This window comes from Melanotaenia boesemani, chromosome 17 (genome assembly GCF_017639745.1).
Source record: "Melanotaenia boesemani isolate fMelBoe1 chromosome 17, fMelBoe1.pri, whole genome shotgun sequence".
NCBI lineage: Eukaryota > Metazoa > Chordata > Actinopteri > Atheriniformes > Melanotaeniidae > Melanotaenia > Melanotaenia boesemani.
This window is the reverse complement of record NC_055698.1, coordinates 3,301,412-3,319,875: the sequence shown is the minus strand read 5'-3', so window position 1 is coordinate 3,319,875 and position 18,464 is coordinate 3,301,412. Positions and strand designations below refer to the sequence as shown.

The 18,464-nt window shown below is 39.8% G+C and overlaps 1 protein-coding gene across 1 annotated transcript; it reads left to right on the top strand.

Moving 5' to 3' along the window:
• Positions 1-1,389: 1,389 nt before the first annotated feature.
• On the top strand, positions 1,390-17,132 carry maneal (mannosidase endo-alpha like). The gene is made up of 5 exons (XM_041967296.1): positions 1,390-1,700; positions 1,825-2,491; positions 5,796-5,905; positions 13,413-13,489; positions 16,179-17,132. The coding sequence occupies exons 2-5, from the start codon at positions 1,987-1,989 to the stop codon at positions 16,813-16,815; spliced, it is 1,329 nt and encodes a 442-aa protein (XP_041823230.1). The 5' UTR covers positions 1,390-1,700; positions 1,825-1,986; the 3' UTR covers positions 16,816-17,132.
• The last annotated feature ends 1,332 nt before the right edge of the window (positions 17,133-18,464 follow it).

Sequence of the window (18,464 nt, the reverse complement as noted above, 5' to 3'; positions counted from 1 at the left end):
GTTGTTTCTTCAGTCAGAACTTCAGGAGTAACATCAGGAGTCATTTTAGAGTGAGTTGATGTAAAAGTTTAAGGTTCAAAGTAATTATTTTCCACATGATATTTAGTCATCAATAATGGTTATGATAATATTCACCATGAATTAACAGTGTTGTCCTTATGTTGACTCTGCGCCGCCTTCAAAATGCCAAGAATTAAACCGTTACATTTGGATGTCAAAATTTCCTAATTGAACCGGGATTTCCACCTCCCGAAGCGCAGCAGCTACTCTGCTGTTGGACCTCTGCTCTGCACGTGAACACATGGTAAACATCTGGAACATGTACATGACACACAGGAGTAAACTAGTACCCATGCATGAAAACACACACCGTGAGGAGGCATTTCTGCACTGCGAGAGAATAACATGATGTCTGCAAGCAGAGAATCATCCTCGTCAGAGCCCATCAATCCACTGTGTCCATATGTGGACCGAAGTCCTCGCAGCAGTGACCAGCACGCTCTCTATTCTGTCACTGTACGCTCGGCTAAACGGTCCTCGCTCGCTCCGTAGTGGAGACTGTGGTTGACGTGTCCTGTCCTCTGACTGGTCGATTTCCAGCCGACAACAGAGCTATGTCAGAAAAAACTTTTCTAAAGTTTTGTCAACACATAAATAAACAACACTGAGCATATTCCATTGAATTATTAGGAACCAAGACCACATTAGACCAGCTGCTATAAAGTAAAGTGCCATAACTTGGCACTTTGTAGATAGATTTGGCTACAAAATTTTGTAGGGGAAACACTGATCAGTATGTTATTTTATCAGGTGGCAGAATCAAGGCTGCCAGGTAGTTCAGGGAGAGGAGGAGATGCCGAGGCAGGTGGAGAGGAAGGTGAGTTTTAATACTCAGAGTTGTGACTTGAGCTCTATAATTAACTGAAATTTAGTCATAATATGTCATAGTGAAGTGTTTATTTGACTTCCCATAATAATACACAGATTTGTAAAGACATTCTTGTTTGTTACAGATCCCTGTAAAAAAAAAAATAAATAAAAAATACCATAATAGTTTTAACATGTTTTTAAATTAAAATTATTGTAATAATGATGTTAAAATCTCCAACATAAATTCTATGCAACTACAATGAATCAAAATAATAAGAATCTAATTGTAAAGCACTGAATGGAAACTTATCGTCATTTCAATCATCTTAGTTACATGATATTGGGACACTTTTATGTCCCTACCAATGAATCACTGGCCCTTGGGGAAAAACAGAAAATATGTTTTTAGATGTAAAATTATGTTGATAATAAAGAAAAGCATCTTCTGTAAACTCTATGTTAGAAAAACAGAGCTTCTTTTGTTTGTGTTTTGTTTTTTCCAAATGAATGCAATAAAAGGCTGAGACATTAAGCTCCGCCCCCTGCTTCTTTGTGGCATGAATCGACCCCCATACACGCATCTTTTTCCGGTTAAGGTTAATCCTCCCTCCCGCTTGCAACGCAGAAACAAATCTACCATTCTGTGCTCTAGTTTCAGCGTGTTTTTATTCAACACAGATCTGATCCGCTCCCCTAGAAACGGATGCGGTTCTGCTCGGAAGGAGCAGCAGCTGCATGGAGCAGAGAGAGGCCGGGAGACCGCGCGCTGCAGAGTGATGGAGCACGAAGGTAACAGGACGCGGTTCGTTACCGCCGGACAGAAGCCCTCGGTGAGTCAGAAATAAATGAAAATCGTCATGGCTGTTCAGATGGTGAGCAGGAGGAAATCTGCTGAAGCGCGAGCTGTCTCCAGTTCCTGATCATGGAAGTGAAACGCTGTTTTCCGTCTTACAGGCTCCGTTATGCAACAGTTCAAACGTCCGTTCATCCGCTAGTTCGTGCTATACGAGGATGACCGCGCTCGCGGGGCTGTAGTTGGCAGTAAGTGGAACCGGAGTCCCTCCCCTGCTGGTCTCTGGACCGGGTCTCCCTGCGGCAGCACCACGGACAGCGACGATGACTCGTCTGCGCAGGAAAGCGCTCGTTGCGCTTTTCCTCTTCACCCTCTTCATCTTCGGGACCATGATGGGGCTCAGGACGCTCAAACCCAGCGACGGCTTCTCCGACCTCGCGCCAGGAATGGACTTCATGGCGGAGAGATCCGAGAGGAGGCGGCTGGACACGAGGGACGTGGTGGTGTCGCCGGGCCAGTTCCATACGGGCAGCAGCGACACCAAGGTGGTGTTCACCAAATCCGACCGGGATTACAGCATTTTTTACGATGTCCACATCTTCTACTACCTGTGGTACGGCTCTCCCAGCGTGGACAACAAGTACATCCACTGGGATCACGTCCTGGTGCCGCACTGGGACCCAAAGATCGCGGCCAGTCACGCGCAAGGGAGGCACACACCTCCAGAGGACATAGCCTCGAGTTTCTACCCTGAGCTGGGAGCCTACAGCTCCAGGGACCCGAAGGTGCTGGACTCACACATGGCCCAGATAGAGGCAGCTGCAGCAGGTAAACACGCTGAGACACCGTCCCTACATGGCTCTGGTGCAGTTATCAGTTAACAGTTTTTTAATGATATATATATATATATATATATATAATTATAATCCAGTTCAAACAAATCTATTATATAATCCACCTCAGTCCAATTTATAGCTGTAACTATTTATAACTGTGTTCAAACAAACCAGCTCATAAAATAATTACCTAGCTAAGAAAACCAACGGATTGGATCAAATGTCCAGAACCAGGAAGGACGGCCATTTTCCTGGACCAGTTAGGGGTGGAGAGGACAGGAAAGAGGGTCAACCAGCAGCAGAACTCTAATCCAGGGATTCCTGCTGAGAAAGAAGAGAAACACAAATCCAGACAATGTCAGATATTTCTACACGGAGAGTAAAAAGAGTAGAGCGGAGCCCAGTGCATCATGGGACGTTTCCCAGCATCCTCTAGCAGCAGCACTTAAGGATGGATCAGGGTCACCAAGCCAGACCTACTAGAAAAATTATCAGGAAGGAAAGTTTGAATATGATCTGAAGGTAGAGAGGGGTCTGATACCTGAAGCCAGACTAGGAGCTGGTTCCACAGAGAGGGTTCGATACCTGAAGGTTCTGCTTCCTGTTCTACTTTTAGACCCACCAGTAAACCTGCAGTCTGAGTGAAGTGCTCTGATGGGAAAGTCTGGAACTCTGAGATCTTTAAAACCCAATATATCTTGGTCACTAAGAGCTTTATATATGTACAGTAAGGAAAACTATGGCACCTAAAACTGGGCCTTGGATTATAATGCATAGATCCTATAAATATGTCAGTCAAGATAAATTAAGTGATGACGTAAAAAATGTAAAGTGGGATCGAATTTATGCTAAAAAAGACACCAATGTTAAAATAAAAGAGTTTACAGATATGGTATAAAGGGTAGCTGATAAGCATTTAAAGAAACTGACAGTTAAAAAAAATTTGCCCGGTGGCTTGATGACGAATTTAAAACTTGTATGACCCACTGGGCTGCTGTAAAATCAGGTGATTAAACCTTGTTGAAAAGCACCAGGCACTCAGAACAAGGTTACAAAAATGAATATCCATAAGAAAAAAAATATTTCCAGAATAAACTTCATGAAGAATGATAGAAGGAACTTTTAGCAGACCTCAAATAATATTTTATAGAGGCCCAACATTCCATCATTCATCGAATTAGAAGGAAAGTTAATACCTAAAGCATCTGATAATGTTAATTTTTTTAGGAGCTTTTTTATTGTTGAAGTAAAGAGTATTAGATCCAATGTGAATTGCTCTAATTACAAAAAACCCACAGAACTTATAAAAATATAACAGTAATTTTAAATTTAGGCCAATAGAACTGAAAGAAGCGGCGAAACTCTCATATTCACTTAAAAAGGATCAAGTTTGGACTTAATAATCTGGATGGTAAATTAATTAGATTTTCCGATGGTTATGTTTCTGAACCCGTGTCATATTTTTAACTTCAGCTTGAAAGAAAGTACTTGTCCCCAGAGATGGAAAGTTGCTAACGTTTTACCGTTACCTAAAAATGATCAGAAAGCTTTCACAGTTCTCCTAACTGCAGGCCCATAAGCATGCATCCACCTCCTAGTGAAGTCATGGAAAAACTTGTCATTTCTGCAATATCAACAGATTTTTCTGTAAAAAATCCAATCTGGCTACAGAGTGGGCCTCTCAACCTGTACAGCTCTAACTGTTGGTTGGTTGTGTCAAATTGATCGAAGGAAAATTGTTGGTGCTGTTTTATAGGTTTTAGTGCAGCTTTTGATGTGATAGATTACAAACTTTGATTGGAAAAACTCTCAGCTTAGTCAGAGGCCGTCAGGTGGATAGAAAGTTAACTGAGAGCAGTTAGTATAGTTTGATGGCTGTTTTTCAGGGTCAGAAACTACAATGTGGAGTTCCTTGAGGCAGCTGCTTCAGCCCTCTCCTCTTCTCAATCTTTATTAATTATTTACCTCTGCTGTTAAATAAATCATCAGTATTAATGTACGCTGATGATTCAACAATATATAAGTCTGCTGACAGCTTGATTCAGTTAAAAGATGCATTGCAGAGTGGAACTGCACTGCGTGTCTAACTGGGTTGATAAGAATACGATGTTTCCAAATATTACCAAGTTCATAACTTTCTGTTCTAATCAGGCTTTAAAAGACAAAACTGATCCAAGATGCTGCAGTGAGGGTCTGGACCACCTTCTCATGAACTGGTGTTATACAAAAAAGCTGAATTGAATCAATACATCTTCACATACCTGCTGCAGTTACAGAAAATACAAATACTACAAGTCTGGGTATTTAGTTAATTACTTCCCAACTCCTGGATTAGACATGAAACTAAATAGCACCAAGTGAAACAGAAAACAGATTAAAGGTTATTAAATTAAATCTCAGACAGAAAGAAAATTCAATATATCATTAAAAACTGTGTTTCTATTGGTGTCTAATAACTATAATGTTTTTATTCTCTTAGAAGGGGCTATTTATTTCTACTTGCCGTAGGTCCACATGCATGGTAGCTGCCACCATTTTTACTACGGATCCACTCACAGATGAAAACATCTTTATGTCTGGACGAATTTTGGCCCCTGGCGGCCACCGTACATTCATGACTATGCTATAACCATCTTCACCACTAGATGTCAGTAACTTTTACACTCTGTGTTTTTAATGGTCATAGAAACCCTTTGCAAAAGCTTTTTAGCTGATGCTCTTAGTTTTCAAAAAAGGCAGAAGATCGTCACTGATAGGAAATATCTTGCAAACTACTGTTAAAGAGTGATAATAAGAAAACTTTAACCACTAAATTTCTTTCTTTCTTAATTTTTTTTTTTGCAAGTCTTTATTAGGACCTTTAACCAAATATAATGAATACAAATGATTTGCATATATGTAATATGTCAGAATTATTGTAGTAGAAAAAGTGTCCACCAAGGGGCAGAAGAAGAATTAGATCATATACAACAGGCTTTTGAGCATAGTTTTGACCATAAAGTGGTGCAATAGGTCTCAGAAACTGTATGTAAAAAATATATTTCTATATTTAACCTTTATTTATACAGATTATTCCATTCAGAGCCAATGTTTCATTATCAAGAGAGAGCCATTTCAGATACATTCAAGCTGTAGTATTGAAATAAAAGCAAACAGTGGACATCAGATAATGTGCCAATGTAAAGACAGTATGCAAGAAACAGGAGCAAGCTCCCAGTGATGGCTTCACAAAGTCCCACAGCTTCAGGTTAACTTGTCCTCATGGCAGTCTTCTTCTCCACACTGTCGGTTTGTAGGGGTGCTGGTGTTGTCATGGTATCCTCCTGGGGTGGCAGATGACCACGGGGAGCCCACCGAAGACCTGGTTCCTGCTGTCATGGACGCTGCCCAAAGGCACAGCATCAAGGTAACTGGTGAGACAACTGGTATGTTTTTCTCTTTCTGATGATCTAATGAATGAATGAATGAGTCACCAGTGATCTGAACTGAATCATCTGTGATATGCTCACTTTGTGTCTGAAAACATAATTTTTCTAATTATTTTACCCATACCGGTGTATAATCACTTTTATTTAAATACCTTACCTCTTACTTCAAGGGTCGGTTTCCCAGACAGGGCTTAAGAAAAGATTTCCGAACTAAGTAGAGATCACTAACACCTGGACTAATGCTTGCAAACCAGATGCATTTAAAGCCACCTGTGTTGGTCTGAATTAGTGGGACTGAAGAAGCATCGAATGAAACTGGAGAAGAAAAACAATGGCTGTCAAATAGTCTGTCATCATCAAACTTTATGCAGCTTAGGAAAACTTTTTAAAAGACTAAAAAAACTAAAATGTCAAGAACCAGATCAGAGAAGATAAAGATAAAAAACACGATGACCCTTTCAGTGTATTTTGTATAGTTTTTGATTTCTTTGGTATATTTCAGAAATATAAGTATTTTGTTTCTCATATGGAATGTCTGTTTGTTTAAAGAGTTGTATTATATGCTATATGAATAAAATGGTTTGGATTATATAAGTTAAACCTGAATTTAGTCTTAGATCTTCCTTCAGAAGATCAGTCCAGTTTATTACAGACCTGTTTTACACCCTGGCTGAGAAAAAAAAATCTATTAGTCTGTGTTGAAAGACCATTTAAATTTAAGACTAGTCTTTGGGAAACGGCCTCCAAGCTTTATATAATGGACTAAAATCTGCGGCCCAGTCCAACTCCAGAATGTACAATATCAACATTTGTCCTCAGAATGTTGGGTCACTTATTAAACCTTCATTTAACCAGGAAATAAAAAATCCAGAGATTAAAATTTTCTTTTCTAAGCTGGATCCAAGCTGGAAATGAGCAATAATACATCCAACAAACCACAGACAGACTGATATTAAATACATGTAAATATCAGAAAATGTCTCAAATTTGCTTAAATTTACTCAGTGAAACCAGCTCGTTACAATATACAAACAGATGATGAGAAGAGCAAAAATAAAAACTTTCTCTTAATCAAAAGTTGTTGGAAATAAAAAAAAGTTTTCAGACCTGATTTTTCAGAACTCCGGTTTGGATCAGACTTCAGGTTTTCAGGTTTGTTCCAGATTTCAGGAGCAAAACAACTAAATTTTTGGTTTAAAGTTTGTCTGGGACCAGAGTCCCCTGGTGAAACAGTAATATAGAGTTAAGTAATTTCAGCATAATTAGGATCAGATATTTGGTTTGTTTCCATTATCTGAGCTAGTGGGAGCATGTAAACAGTGGGGGGCCCAACATGGCGCCGTGGGGAACTCCATGTCATCTCTGAGAACTGACACAGTGTAGTTCCTGTCTTTCAGGCAGGATTGGAATTAATTCAGAAACAGACTAAAGATTCATGCCAATTATTCAAGCAAGTCTAAAAGGTTGTTTTGGTCGAAAGCGGTGTGAGATTCAACCAAACCAAAACCAGTTTTTTTAAGAATTTGACAAGGTCAGTTTCAGAGTTCCTCTTGGTCCAGATTCTGCATGTGAGCATTGCAACAAGCATGTAAATGACATCACTGTAATGCATCACAGACATGAAAGTGGCAGCAACAAGCCTCAGTTTGAGTTATAGTATATGTACTACTTACTAATGTTAGATCAGAGCAGATCCCACAATTTATTCACCCCAGATGGGCAATTTATTTACAGCTTTTCCACAACCACGTTCAAACATCTTCAAAAGAATCAGTGATCATTATTTAAAGGAAACATTAAAAACCACTCGAGTACGTCAATAAAATCCTAAAATGGTTATTTATCAAATAAAAACTATATAATTTATGGATATAAAAATGTATAAGTTTTTAAAAATCCAATAAAAAAATCCTGTAAATGAAATCTCACACTGAAGTCAAATAAACACATAAATCTTGAAAAGAATTATGTGAAAGAAGAAGAAGTCAGTTTAGTCTAAAATGAGTTAAGTTAAGCTACTAGCAGAAGGAATTAAAGAATTTTGTCACAGTTTGTTTTGGAAATGTGAAGTTTGACAGAATTGTCAAGAATTCCCAAATATTTATGTTGTATTTGGACTTTTTTCTGTTTGTTGTCTCACATACTCCATGCCCTCCGTTCTACATGCATCTCATCTTGCAGCTGCATCTTTTCTGGTCCACTGAGGACACTGAGGACATTGAGGAAACTGGAACTTTCACTTCGAGTCCCAGTGGTGTCTCCGGTTTTAACTCTGACCTGAAAACCTGACATTTACAGCAACATGAATGTTTCACAGGGATGAAAATCGCGCTCAAACGGAGCCCAGACTCTGGTTAATGGGACAGAGGAGTCTACTTTCATGCTCCTTATATGGAAGTCTTGGACTGAGAACTGGGTCTCTCTGTGTGTCTCAGTTTGACTTACACAACGGTGTATTTCACAGCTGACCTGAGGGCCAAAGCTCCAGTGTTTCAGTGCACCAGAGCTGCTGCTGACTAAATACAAGCTGAAGTCTGTGTGTGTGTGTGTGTGTGTGTGTGTGTGTGTGTGTGTGTGTGTGTGTGTGTGTGTGTGCGTGTGCGTGTGTGCGTGTGCGTGTGCGTGTGTGTGTGTGTGTGTGTGTGCGTTGCCTCAGCAAAATGTCAAAAACACAAAGGCATTTGGATTCTCTGTTATGTGAAATAAGGAGTGTATCTGATGCTGCATCTTTGACCGATAGCATGCATCAGTCAACACGGCAGCTCTGCAAAATTCAACAAAACCAAAAAGCGAAGAGGTTTAATTAAGCTCACGATGTGCTTTTACAGCTTCCATCTATTTCCTGTGTGCTGGTGCTTTGGCAGATCTCCACCAACCAGCACTGTGGCAGCGATGACGGAGGTCTCATAGCAAAGCAGGGAACAGGCACAAAATCCTTGAATGCAGCATATGATTTTAAAATAATTTCACAAATAGGTTTCTACCTTTTTGTGACCACATTGTGTTCTTAATGCCTCTCAGCTCCCTGCGAGCTCTGGTTAACCGCTGAATGTCCATACGAGAACATCAGAGCATTTCACGCGATGAGCAAAACTTCCTTTTCCAGACGTGTAAAAATCTGATTTCATCTTTGGAAACGAGCCTCTGTGAAAGACAGGTGTGTGATCTGAAACTTGGATTATTGCTGCTCTGCTGCAGGGGCGGAGCAAAGGGGTGGCCCCTACCTGCTTAAATTCAGCCACCCTGTACAATCCACTGTGTCTCCCTCAGTCCAACAGAAATTACAGTCAAAACACTGAAATTGCAGCTGCAGGGATGGTGAATGCTCTCATAAGATTTACCAAAACACACATATAAACCCTACACAAAATGACATGTACGACTCAAAGCTGCAGGAATGTATGTTTCACATTTAAGAGGAGCAGGAAGGAGATGATTCCGTCTCTGGATTATTATAACAACCATAATGTTAAAAACAACCACTACTATTACCACTTTCACTGCAGCTACTACCACAACTATCACAGTGATCATCATTACATAATAAAAAGAGTATGTTAATAATTTATCACAACTATAACCACTATTAAAAATACTTCTAATAACAACAACAAGAACAAGCATAATAATAATAATAATAATTCATCCCAAGGTTCTCCAGGATTTTAAACTGTAATGCGCTCAGTACCGGCACAGCCTGGCTGTGTAAACACTTTTTCATGGGGAGCAGTGTGTTGCATTCTCCGACAGGAGCTGAGGGCTGAGTGATGGATGTCTTCTGTCATCCTGAAATAACTACACTGGAGCTTCTTTGCTTCTGTTATAAAAGGCCGAAAAGGTCCGCCTCAGCTCAGAGGCAAACAGTAAAACACTGACAGAGCTGTTGAGCTGTAACAGCGAACACTCAACGCCCACTCCCATCTTCCAAGAGAGCCTGCAAGGTCTTCATCAACAGTTTCCACGGCAACGTCGTGGCGTTTGCCACCCGAGCTCAGGCTTGTCAGCCGTCTCGACTGGAAAGGCCAGCAAGGTAAAATGCATTTCAATCTGTTCCTATGAGGAGCACTTTGTTTGCTCAGATCTCCAACCCCAAATCACATATTCACACTCCAAACCACAGGTGTAGAGATGCTGCTGCAACGTCCAATCAGAACAGATCTCACCTGTGATGACCAACCTGAGAAGATGCCTCTATATTTGCATCCTACAGTCTGTGCAGCAGGGATGAGCCCCAGATAACCAGATGTGATCAGAAACAGATAGTTTTTATTCAGAGGTAAAGAAATAAATAGCTGCTACATGAAGAAGCTACACTCTCACATTAAGCTGTACTGCCACAGTTTAATGAAATAAAAACGCTTCAGCTTCAGCGTCGGGACCTAACGGAGCTCTGGAAGAAGACGTGTTCTGTTTATGTGGGACAGTAAACTGTTGATTATTGTTGCAATGATGTGATTTTACCACTGCTGGCAGCAAACCAGAGCTGGAGCCAGAAAGTTGTGAATGTGTGGCTGAACCACTGATCTCAGAAACGGCTGTAGTTAGCTTCTTTTCCTCATTCATGTCTGCAGGCATGTTCACGTCACTTCTGACTAATTTCTTATATTTTCTTTTTGAATTAATTATACAAGTTTGGAGAATTTTTACATTTAAAGTGCGGAAAATAACTTTAGATAATCAAGGCTTTTTTTTTGGTTTTTTTTGTTTAAGTTTTAGTTTTAGTAAAAATGCATTTTATTGAATGTTTTATTATGATTTATTTAAATTCACCTTTATTTATTTATTTATTTTTTATTTTATTTTATTTATTTTATTTTATTTTAATTTTTTTACCCTGTCCTGTCCAGCATCCTAACATACAGAACGGTGGGCAAGACGTTATATGCATGGCTGCCCTTGAAAATAAAAAATAAAAAAATAAATAAAAAAAAAATTTCACTGGAGGAAGGAATTCTTCTTTTATTGCTCTATATCTGGTTTATCTGTACTTTAAATGAAATTTGTTTTTATTTTTATATCTTTCCATCCATTCTATTATTATATACTCCAGTTAATTAAGGGTCACTGGGGGGACTGGAGCCTGTCTCAGCTGCAGGGTACACTCTGGACAGGAAGTCCATCATGGGGACGACACGCATGCTCACATTCACTCTTAAACCTCGTTTCTGCTCCCTTTATGTACATAAATAGCAGGGCTGACTGACTTGTCATTTTTAAATGGAAATGTTGATGTTATACAACGTCTGGTCCAGGTTTCCAACCTGCAGCGGCCACGAGCTTCAGTCTTCTTTACTGTGAGACAGTCGTGTAAAAATCCGGTGACAGCTACACTCAGCTGTAAAGTCACGTCTTCAAACTTAATCAGACTAATTTTCCAGAAATGACTGAAATTGAGACAAAAACCACAGAGGACAGAAAACTGTCCAACTTGTGAAATGTCCTGAAAATGTGAAAAAGAGTCTCTCTAAAATATTCCTAAAGTTCAGTGCTACAAAGAATTTTGGATCCATTTAAAGCTGAAATACGGCTCAGAAATTCCTAGAATGACGTTCAGCTCGTTCAGCTGCGTCTCCCTGATGGACATGAAGTTCTCTGCATCTTCACCTCGCTGGGAGAGTTTAGAAAACCAGGATTTCTGTCTGATTTCCAGCTGGGTGAAGACACTTGTGGTCCAACATGTTCTCTGGGTGCTGGTTGGCGTGTGAGTGCTAATGGTCAGAATTTTAGCCACACATTCACATTAGAAACACCATGAGGACCCAGAAAGAAGTCAAGCCCAAGATAGTCTATGATAGGAAGAGTACATCCTTCACTATAAACCTCCTTCATCTCCATGAAAACCAGCAGGACCTTCATGATTCATTTCAAACAAAGGCAGAGTCATAGGAGAACACGTTAGCAGACTTTTTAGAGCTGGAATCAAACTTTTCACCACAAACATCAACAGTAAGACCTGGTTTCTGATTCTGGCTGCTAGCTCCAGAGTTTCTGTCCCACAGTGATGAGACAGACGTCTCTGGAACCAGCAGAGTCTCTGCCGTCATGTGACTCCTTGTTTGTGTGGAGAAATTAGCAGAAGCTCTAAAGAGAACAGCTGTTCTCATAGTTTTCTTACGTTCCCATATAACTGCTTGGGGTTTGAACTATGTGTGCTTTGGATGCTGAGGCTTGATAAAGTCTTTTAGCTGAGTTCCTCCCATCATGTTGCTACGCTACATGTTGCTATGCTACATGTTGCTATGCTACGCTACATGTTGCTACGCTACATGTTGAAGAAGATGTTAAATATCTGATTGAGCTCAGGAATAAAGTAAATTATGATCGACATTCCTGCTGGATGGAGTATTATAGGACATTAAAATCATTAGTCACGGTTCTTATTTTGCATTGACTGAATTGCAGGCAGCAGATCTAAAACAAGAAAGAAACAAGAAAGTCAGGAAAAAGATTGGACCGGTGTTTAACCAGGGCTATTGTTCGCTTCTAGAAGGCATTCTGTTATATTAGAATGGAGTAGGTGGGATGATGCTATTATATTTTCCCTCACGGATTAATAAAGTATTTTTCGTTCATTTATTTGTACTTCAGAGAGAACCAGCAAAGAGCAGAGCACAGAGTGTGCTTGTCTGCCAAGATGGCTGCACGTGTTTTAGCCATGTGTGACAGCTTTTATACCACCAAACATCAGCCACGCTGTTTGTTTGTTGTAGCTGTTTACATTCCTCCTCATGCTCATTCTAAAGATGTTTTAAACCAGAAGTGGCCTCTTGTTTTTTTTCAGGCCAATAAAATAACAGCATAATAACCAATAAGTAATGAAAACAATTTCTCTTTTTGTTTTAGTACAAAGAAGTACATCATCATGATGTTTACATGTAATGAATGAAATGAAAAATACTTCATTAATCCCAGGGGGAAACTGCAAAACCAATAATGAGCTATCCTTTTATAAAACATTTTAAACAACCTGAAATTTCTGGAGAAAAATATGTGCAGTTATTTTACTTATGTACATATTTTATTTTAGATCTTTACTATATTTATATGAATATAAAATATACTTATATATATATAAAATCTATTCATTTACATGTTTTTTATTTAAAATGTTAATTTTACTCACAACAAAATCAAAACAACAAAAAAGGAGCAGAAAGAAGAAAATCGTATTTAATCTATTTACATAATATTAATAAATAATAATAATTTCTGGTAGGACTAGGACTGTGATGCCGCCACAAAACTGCTCTGCTTGATTTAAGATTTACTCAAAAACAAGCATTTTATCTCCAATAAAACACAGAAAGGACACCACAAATCAGCACTGACCCAGAAACAAAATGGCCACAGATTGCTTACTAAATCAGATATATCTACAGACAGAAATAATGAGCTGAATTTACAGAATAACCTCTTATTTTCCAGGATTTTACATATTCAGTTTGTGTTTTTAAATAACATGTTTATTCACGTGTCTCTGCACAGGTGGCCTTTCACATACAGCCATACAAGGGACGGACGGACCAGAGCATGCATGACAACGTCAAATATATTATTGACAAGTAAGCTGATTTGCTGTGTGTCCTCCTCTGTTTAGAGGGAGATTAGTTCCCTTTCACTGCCTGAGCCGGTCGAGCTCGGCCGTCTTTATCGTTACCGACTGAAGTTACAGAGATAAAGATCTGCTGAAACATGAGGCCTGAAAAGGGAAGATGAGTAACTTCTAGTTAAATATAGATGTTTCCCCGGTGATCCTGTTGCAATGGATCACCTTGAGCTCATCTTCAGTTTTACGACAGACCCCCTGGCTTTGGGATTGTATAAAACATGTTAGCTTTAACAGTGACAGAAAAAGGCTAAGAGGCTAATTGAATCAAGTTTTTTCACTTATTTAATAAGATATTCAGCAGTGATCTGATAAAAGCAGAAGCCCACGATCTCATGCTGTGGTTAAAAGGAAGAATAAAGAGTGTCAGTGATTCTTGCTCTGTCATGTTTCTAATGATGCATAAACAGCTTAAATCAAAGCCGGCTTTGACTGCCGAGTCCAGTATCTGGACTTTATGGGTCCTGCCAGTGTTTGGACTCACCTGCTGTGCTGAGGATTGGGATCGGTTTGTTAGGAAAGGAGATCTACATTTAATAGGATGCATATGATGTTTTTAATCTTGGTATTTGAAACGCGTCTTCATTTACAACGGAAAAAATAATGTTGATGAGGAAAATGCTGGTATTCACTCACATCCTTCCAGCAAACCAAGTGGTGGTCAGTCAAACTGAAGTAGCTGATGCTGAGCAGGAAGATGCAGGATGAGTGTTTTCCGTTAAAAAGTCGACCTATGCAATGGCAAAGATCCTTATATGTTAATTCTTAATGGTTAATAAACTTAACGATTTAAGGAGGAAAATTCCCTGGTTTTTCATCAAATGTTAAAGCTTAGCTCTTGAAAAGCTGCTGTAATCACGATACAGGATCATGAAATCCTGTATGTCTCAGTTCCAGATATCTGGGAAAAACACTGTGTGATTAATCCATTGTGATTTTTAAGTAGTATTAGACGTGTAAATGATAAATTGAGGCAAAATATTGTTGAAACTGCACTTAATTTTCTCCAGAAATGTCAGCTTGTTCATAGATAGTTAATTAATGTAAACATCTTGATCATCTACATATATGTACTAAAACAAAAGGGGAACATAGTTGTTCTTGATGTTTTTAGGTTATTATGCTGTGATCTTACTGGTCTGGCCCACTGGAGATCAGTGGCCCCTGAACTAAAAGAAATATATGAATCTTTCTGTGTAGAACATTATTTTTGAGCAGTTCAAGAATTTCTGAAACGTTGGAAGACAAACTGAAGATCCTTTGACTATGTTTCGCCCTTTAAAGGTTGCTGTTGATTACAGTCACCTTTTTACATCCACTGTTTTTAAATAACATCACAACTAGCTGTAAATGATTCCCATCCCAACATTTTTTATTGTGTCAAGACCTAAAATACAAAAATGGATATTTAGAGCCCTGTGCCTATTTTGTAGGCCTCTGCTTGAATTTAGATCCCCATAATGAAATGAGCAAGGTCTGTTTGAATACTTTCAGGGTCCTAGTTAGGGAGGTTTGCTAAAATGATGAAGATTAAATGAAGATAAGACATAGCACATGTTTTTTTCTACAAACAAACGCTTCCAGGGTGAAATATCTCGTAGGAATGATGCAGCTGTGGGTCTAAAGGCTCATTCATGGTCAATGCAGAAGACGGATACACAGAAGACGGAAAGTTTTGTCCATATTCTGCGTCAGTTAGCTTAGCTATCCATCTTTTGACGCAGAAGACGGACGGAAAGTTTCGTAGGATAACGTCGAAGATGGATAGCAATACCACCGGAAATCACAGGGGGCAGTGCTTAGCAGAATAGCTGAAATGCAGCCAGGGAAAGAAACAAACCAGAGAAGAAGAAGAGGATCAGGAAGGGAATAAAAAAGCAGAAGAATGAAGATGAGAGTAACAATTATAGAAATTGTGCAAGCTTTTGAAGAAAGACTATATGTGAATGTTTAGGGCGTGTTAGGCGGTTGGAAACAACTTTATAGCGACACATTACCGCCACCAAACCGTGTCTGAAACTGACGTCGGCTCACGGGAGTGAACTCTGAACTCGGCATTGCCCCCTAGTGGAGGAATTGACTTAAAAACTATGGCAACACAAAACAGGCTTGGAAGTATGAGGACGTATGACAACGATTAAAATAGACGTCGCTATATACGTACATAAGGGAGCATGAATGGGCCTTAAGCCTCTATCGACTCAAAAAACAATATGTGAACATGACCCCGTTAAAGAGAAGCAGACGTTAATTAGAAGTTTTAGTTCAGACAGTTGAGGCGAGGTTTCAAATATGGACACTTTGGCAACATCTGTTGTCAGGTTTTTAGAAAGTAATAAATGAAATTGTGTTGATGGGACCTGAAAAATCTTTGGTGCATACTGTCTGCAAGGATATACAAGTCCAAGTAAATGTAGGAATCACTGCCTTTATCTTTTTTATTTTCCAAATTCCAATATTTTCCTGATTTGGGATTGTATTTTTGGAGTAACTGTGAAAAAGATTAAAAGAAATTTGATTTGTCTTTATGCAAGATTTGCTAACTTCTAGTTCTGTTATCCAGTATGATGACAGCAGACTGCAATGCATGCAACTGCACCTCATTATTTACACTAACCTCACCATTTTTCCTAATTTTCCCTCAGGTATGGAAAACATGCCGCCTTCTACAGATTCAGGACCAGCACGGGGCAGGTCCTGCCTCTCTTTTATGTCTACGACTCCTACCTGACACCTCCCGAGTCCTGGGCGGAGCTCCTGACAGCTAAAGGCTCCCAGAGTATCCGAGGCACACCTTATGACGGGGTTTTTGTTGCCCTTATCGTGGAGGAGCGCCACAAACACGACGTCCTTGCTAGCGGCTTTGATGGCATGTACACCTACTTTGCCTCCAATGGCTTTTCCTTTGGCTCATCCCACCAGAACTGGAAAGCCATCAAGGCTTTCTGTGATGCAAACAATCTCCTGTTTATCCCCAGTGTTGGTCCAGGGTACGTAGACACTGCTGTGCGACCATGGAACAACCATAACACCAGAAACAGGGTCAACGGACGTTACTACGAGACCTCCCTGCAGGCAGCTCTGTCTGTCAGGCCAGAAATAGTCACCATTACATCCTTCAACCACTGGCATGAAGGCACACAGATAGAAAGGGCTGTACCCAAGAAAACAGTCACACGCTTGTATCTGGACTATCAGCCTAACCAAGCAGACCACTATCTGCTGCTTACGCGCCAGTGGGCTGAGAACTTCAACAAGGAAAAAGACAAGTGGCTGATGTGAACAGAGCACCTTAGTGTTTATCCTGGTTACTCTGACGCGCCTCATGACAATTTCCCGTCATCCTCAGTATGGCCCCGGTGTTTTATCTCACTGACGTGCTTTTGAACTGGTTAATAATGTTGCGGATGAGCTGAAACTACCGGATGACAGTGATGAACAGCTGATCGTTGTTTCCTAATCAGTATTTCTTGGTAATATTAATAAGTATGGTTAAAATGAACCACTCTGTAGGGTTTTTGATTTTTCTTATTTTCATATGATGAAGACTGTTTTTTCCTGTATTTCCTCAATGAACAATAAAATGTGTCTGTTTACCATTTGAGACTCAGCATTTGATGTCAAGTAAAACAGTTTAAGCCATAAAACTCAATTAAATATATCCCTCATATCATTCCCAGTTTCTCGGCAACGGTAGTGTGTGGCTCTGTGGAGTAAACTGTGATGGATAGTTACCCTTTAGGTGATCTACGGAAGTTTTCCAGGCATTTCTATCCCTTCCAGCCTCTAAATGTCGTGTTTATTCAGAGACTATCTGGTATATCCACAATGATCCATTATAACAGCATTATTTATCAAATTTTACTATCACTACTATGTTGCTAAGAGACCTCTATTTAGACCTGGACATGATGATGAAGCCACTTCCTGTCAGACTTTCCACCAATCAGAGAGCTTAGATTGACGGTAACGTCCAATCAGGAGCAGCCAAAGATCAACCAGTGAGCAGAAAGTTCTATGTGTGTGTGAAAAGAAGAAAAATAATGCTCCTCTATGGCTGGAATAAAGCCAAGAAGACATTTCTGATGCACGGTGGTGCCACAAAGCAGCTGAGCTGGAGTTGGTTTAGTGAGGATAGCAGGTAAATAGTAGCAGGAATAACTGGAAATGAGGAAAACGTAGAAGGTACAGAAGGCTATGTAATTAAAATTTGTGTTCGATTCTCCTCTTTAGCCACTACTGTCATGGTTCCTGGGTTTTGGTGTGTGTGTGTTAGATGTAGATCATGGTTTGGTTTCTGGTTTTGTCACGTTTAGTTCAGTCTTTCTGTTTTCCTCATATGCTCAGTTTTCTGTTCCTGGCTTGTTATTTCACCTAGTTTGATTTCTCATTCTCTTCACCTGCTCCTAATTACTTCCCCTGTCTACAAATACCCCATGGTTTTCAGTTTGCTTTTTCAGATCCTTATTATGGTTTACTCCCTGTCGTGTGTGGTTCCCTGTCTTGAGTTTTGGTAAATAAACGCTTTACCTGCACTGATTCTGCCTCCTGCCTTGTCTGCCTGCAATGGGGTCCTCACCTCCGTCGCCACCAGTGACAGCTTCAGTACAAGGATGTTCGTCCTGACGTGCTCCTAAGACCAGACTGCTGTCCAAGTTCAGGATGAATTCATGACCTGGTTGTACATAAAACTGCTTCTATGTGATCTGAATCTCGCTGTGTGATTATTTAGAAGTTATCACTTTAGAAATCAGGACAATCAGGTTTCATTTTATCATATTTATTATCATTTTGTGTTTTCATTCATCCTCGTGGCATTGTTTATTTTTCCTGGTCCGTCTCACCGCTGTCTGTCTGTCTGCTCATCGCCATCAGTCATGACCTTTTATGGGCATTTATGGGTATTTAGCTGCAAACTAGGGTCAGCCGGT

Coding starts and splice junctions, on each gene's coding strand:
- maneal (XM_041967296.1), top strand. CDS start 1,987: ATGACTCGTCTGCGCAGGAAAGCGCTCGTTGCGCTTTTCCTCTTCACC. Junction 2,492..5,795: donor GATAGAGGCAGCTGCAGCAG/GTAAACACGCTG, acceptor GTCGGTTTGTAG/GGGTGCTGGTGTTGTCATGG. Junction 13,490..16,178: donor GTCAAATATATTATTGACAA/GTAAGCTGATTT, acceptor ATTTTCCCTCAG/GTATGGAAAACATGCCGCCT.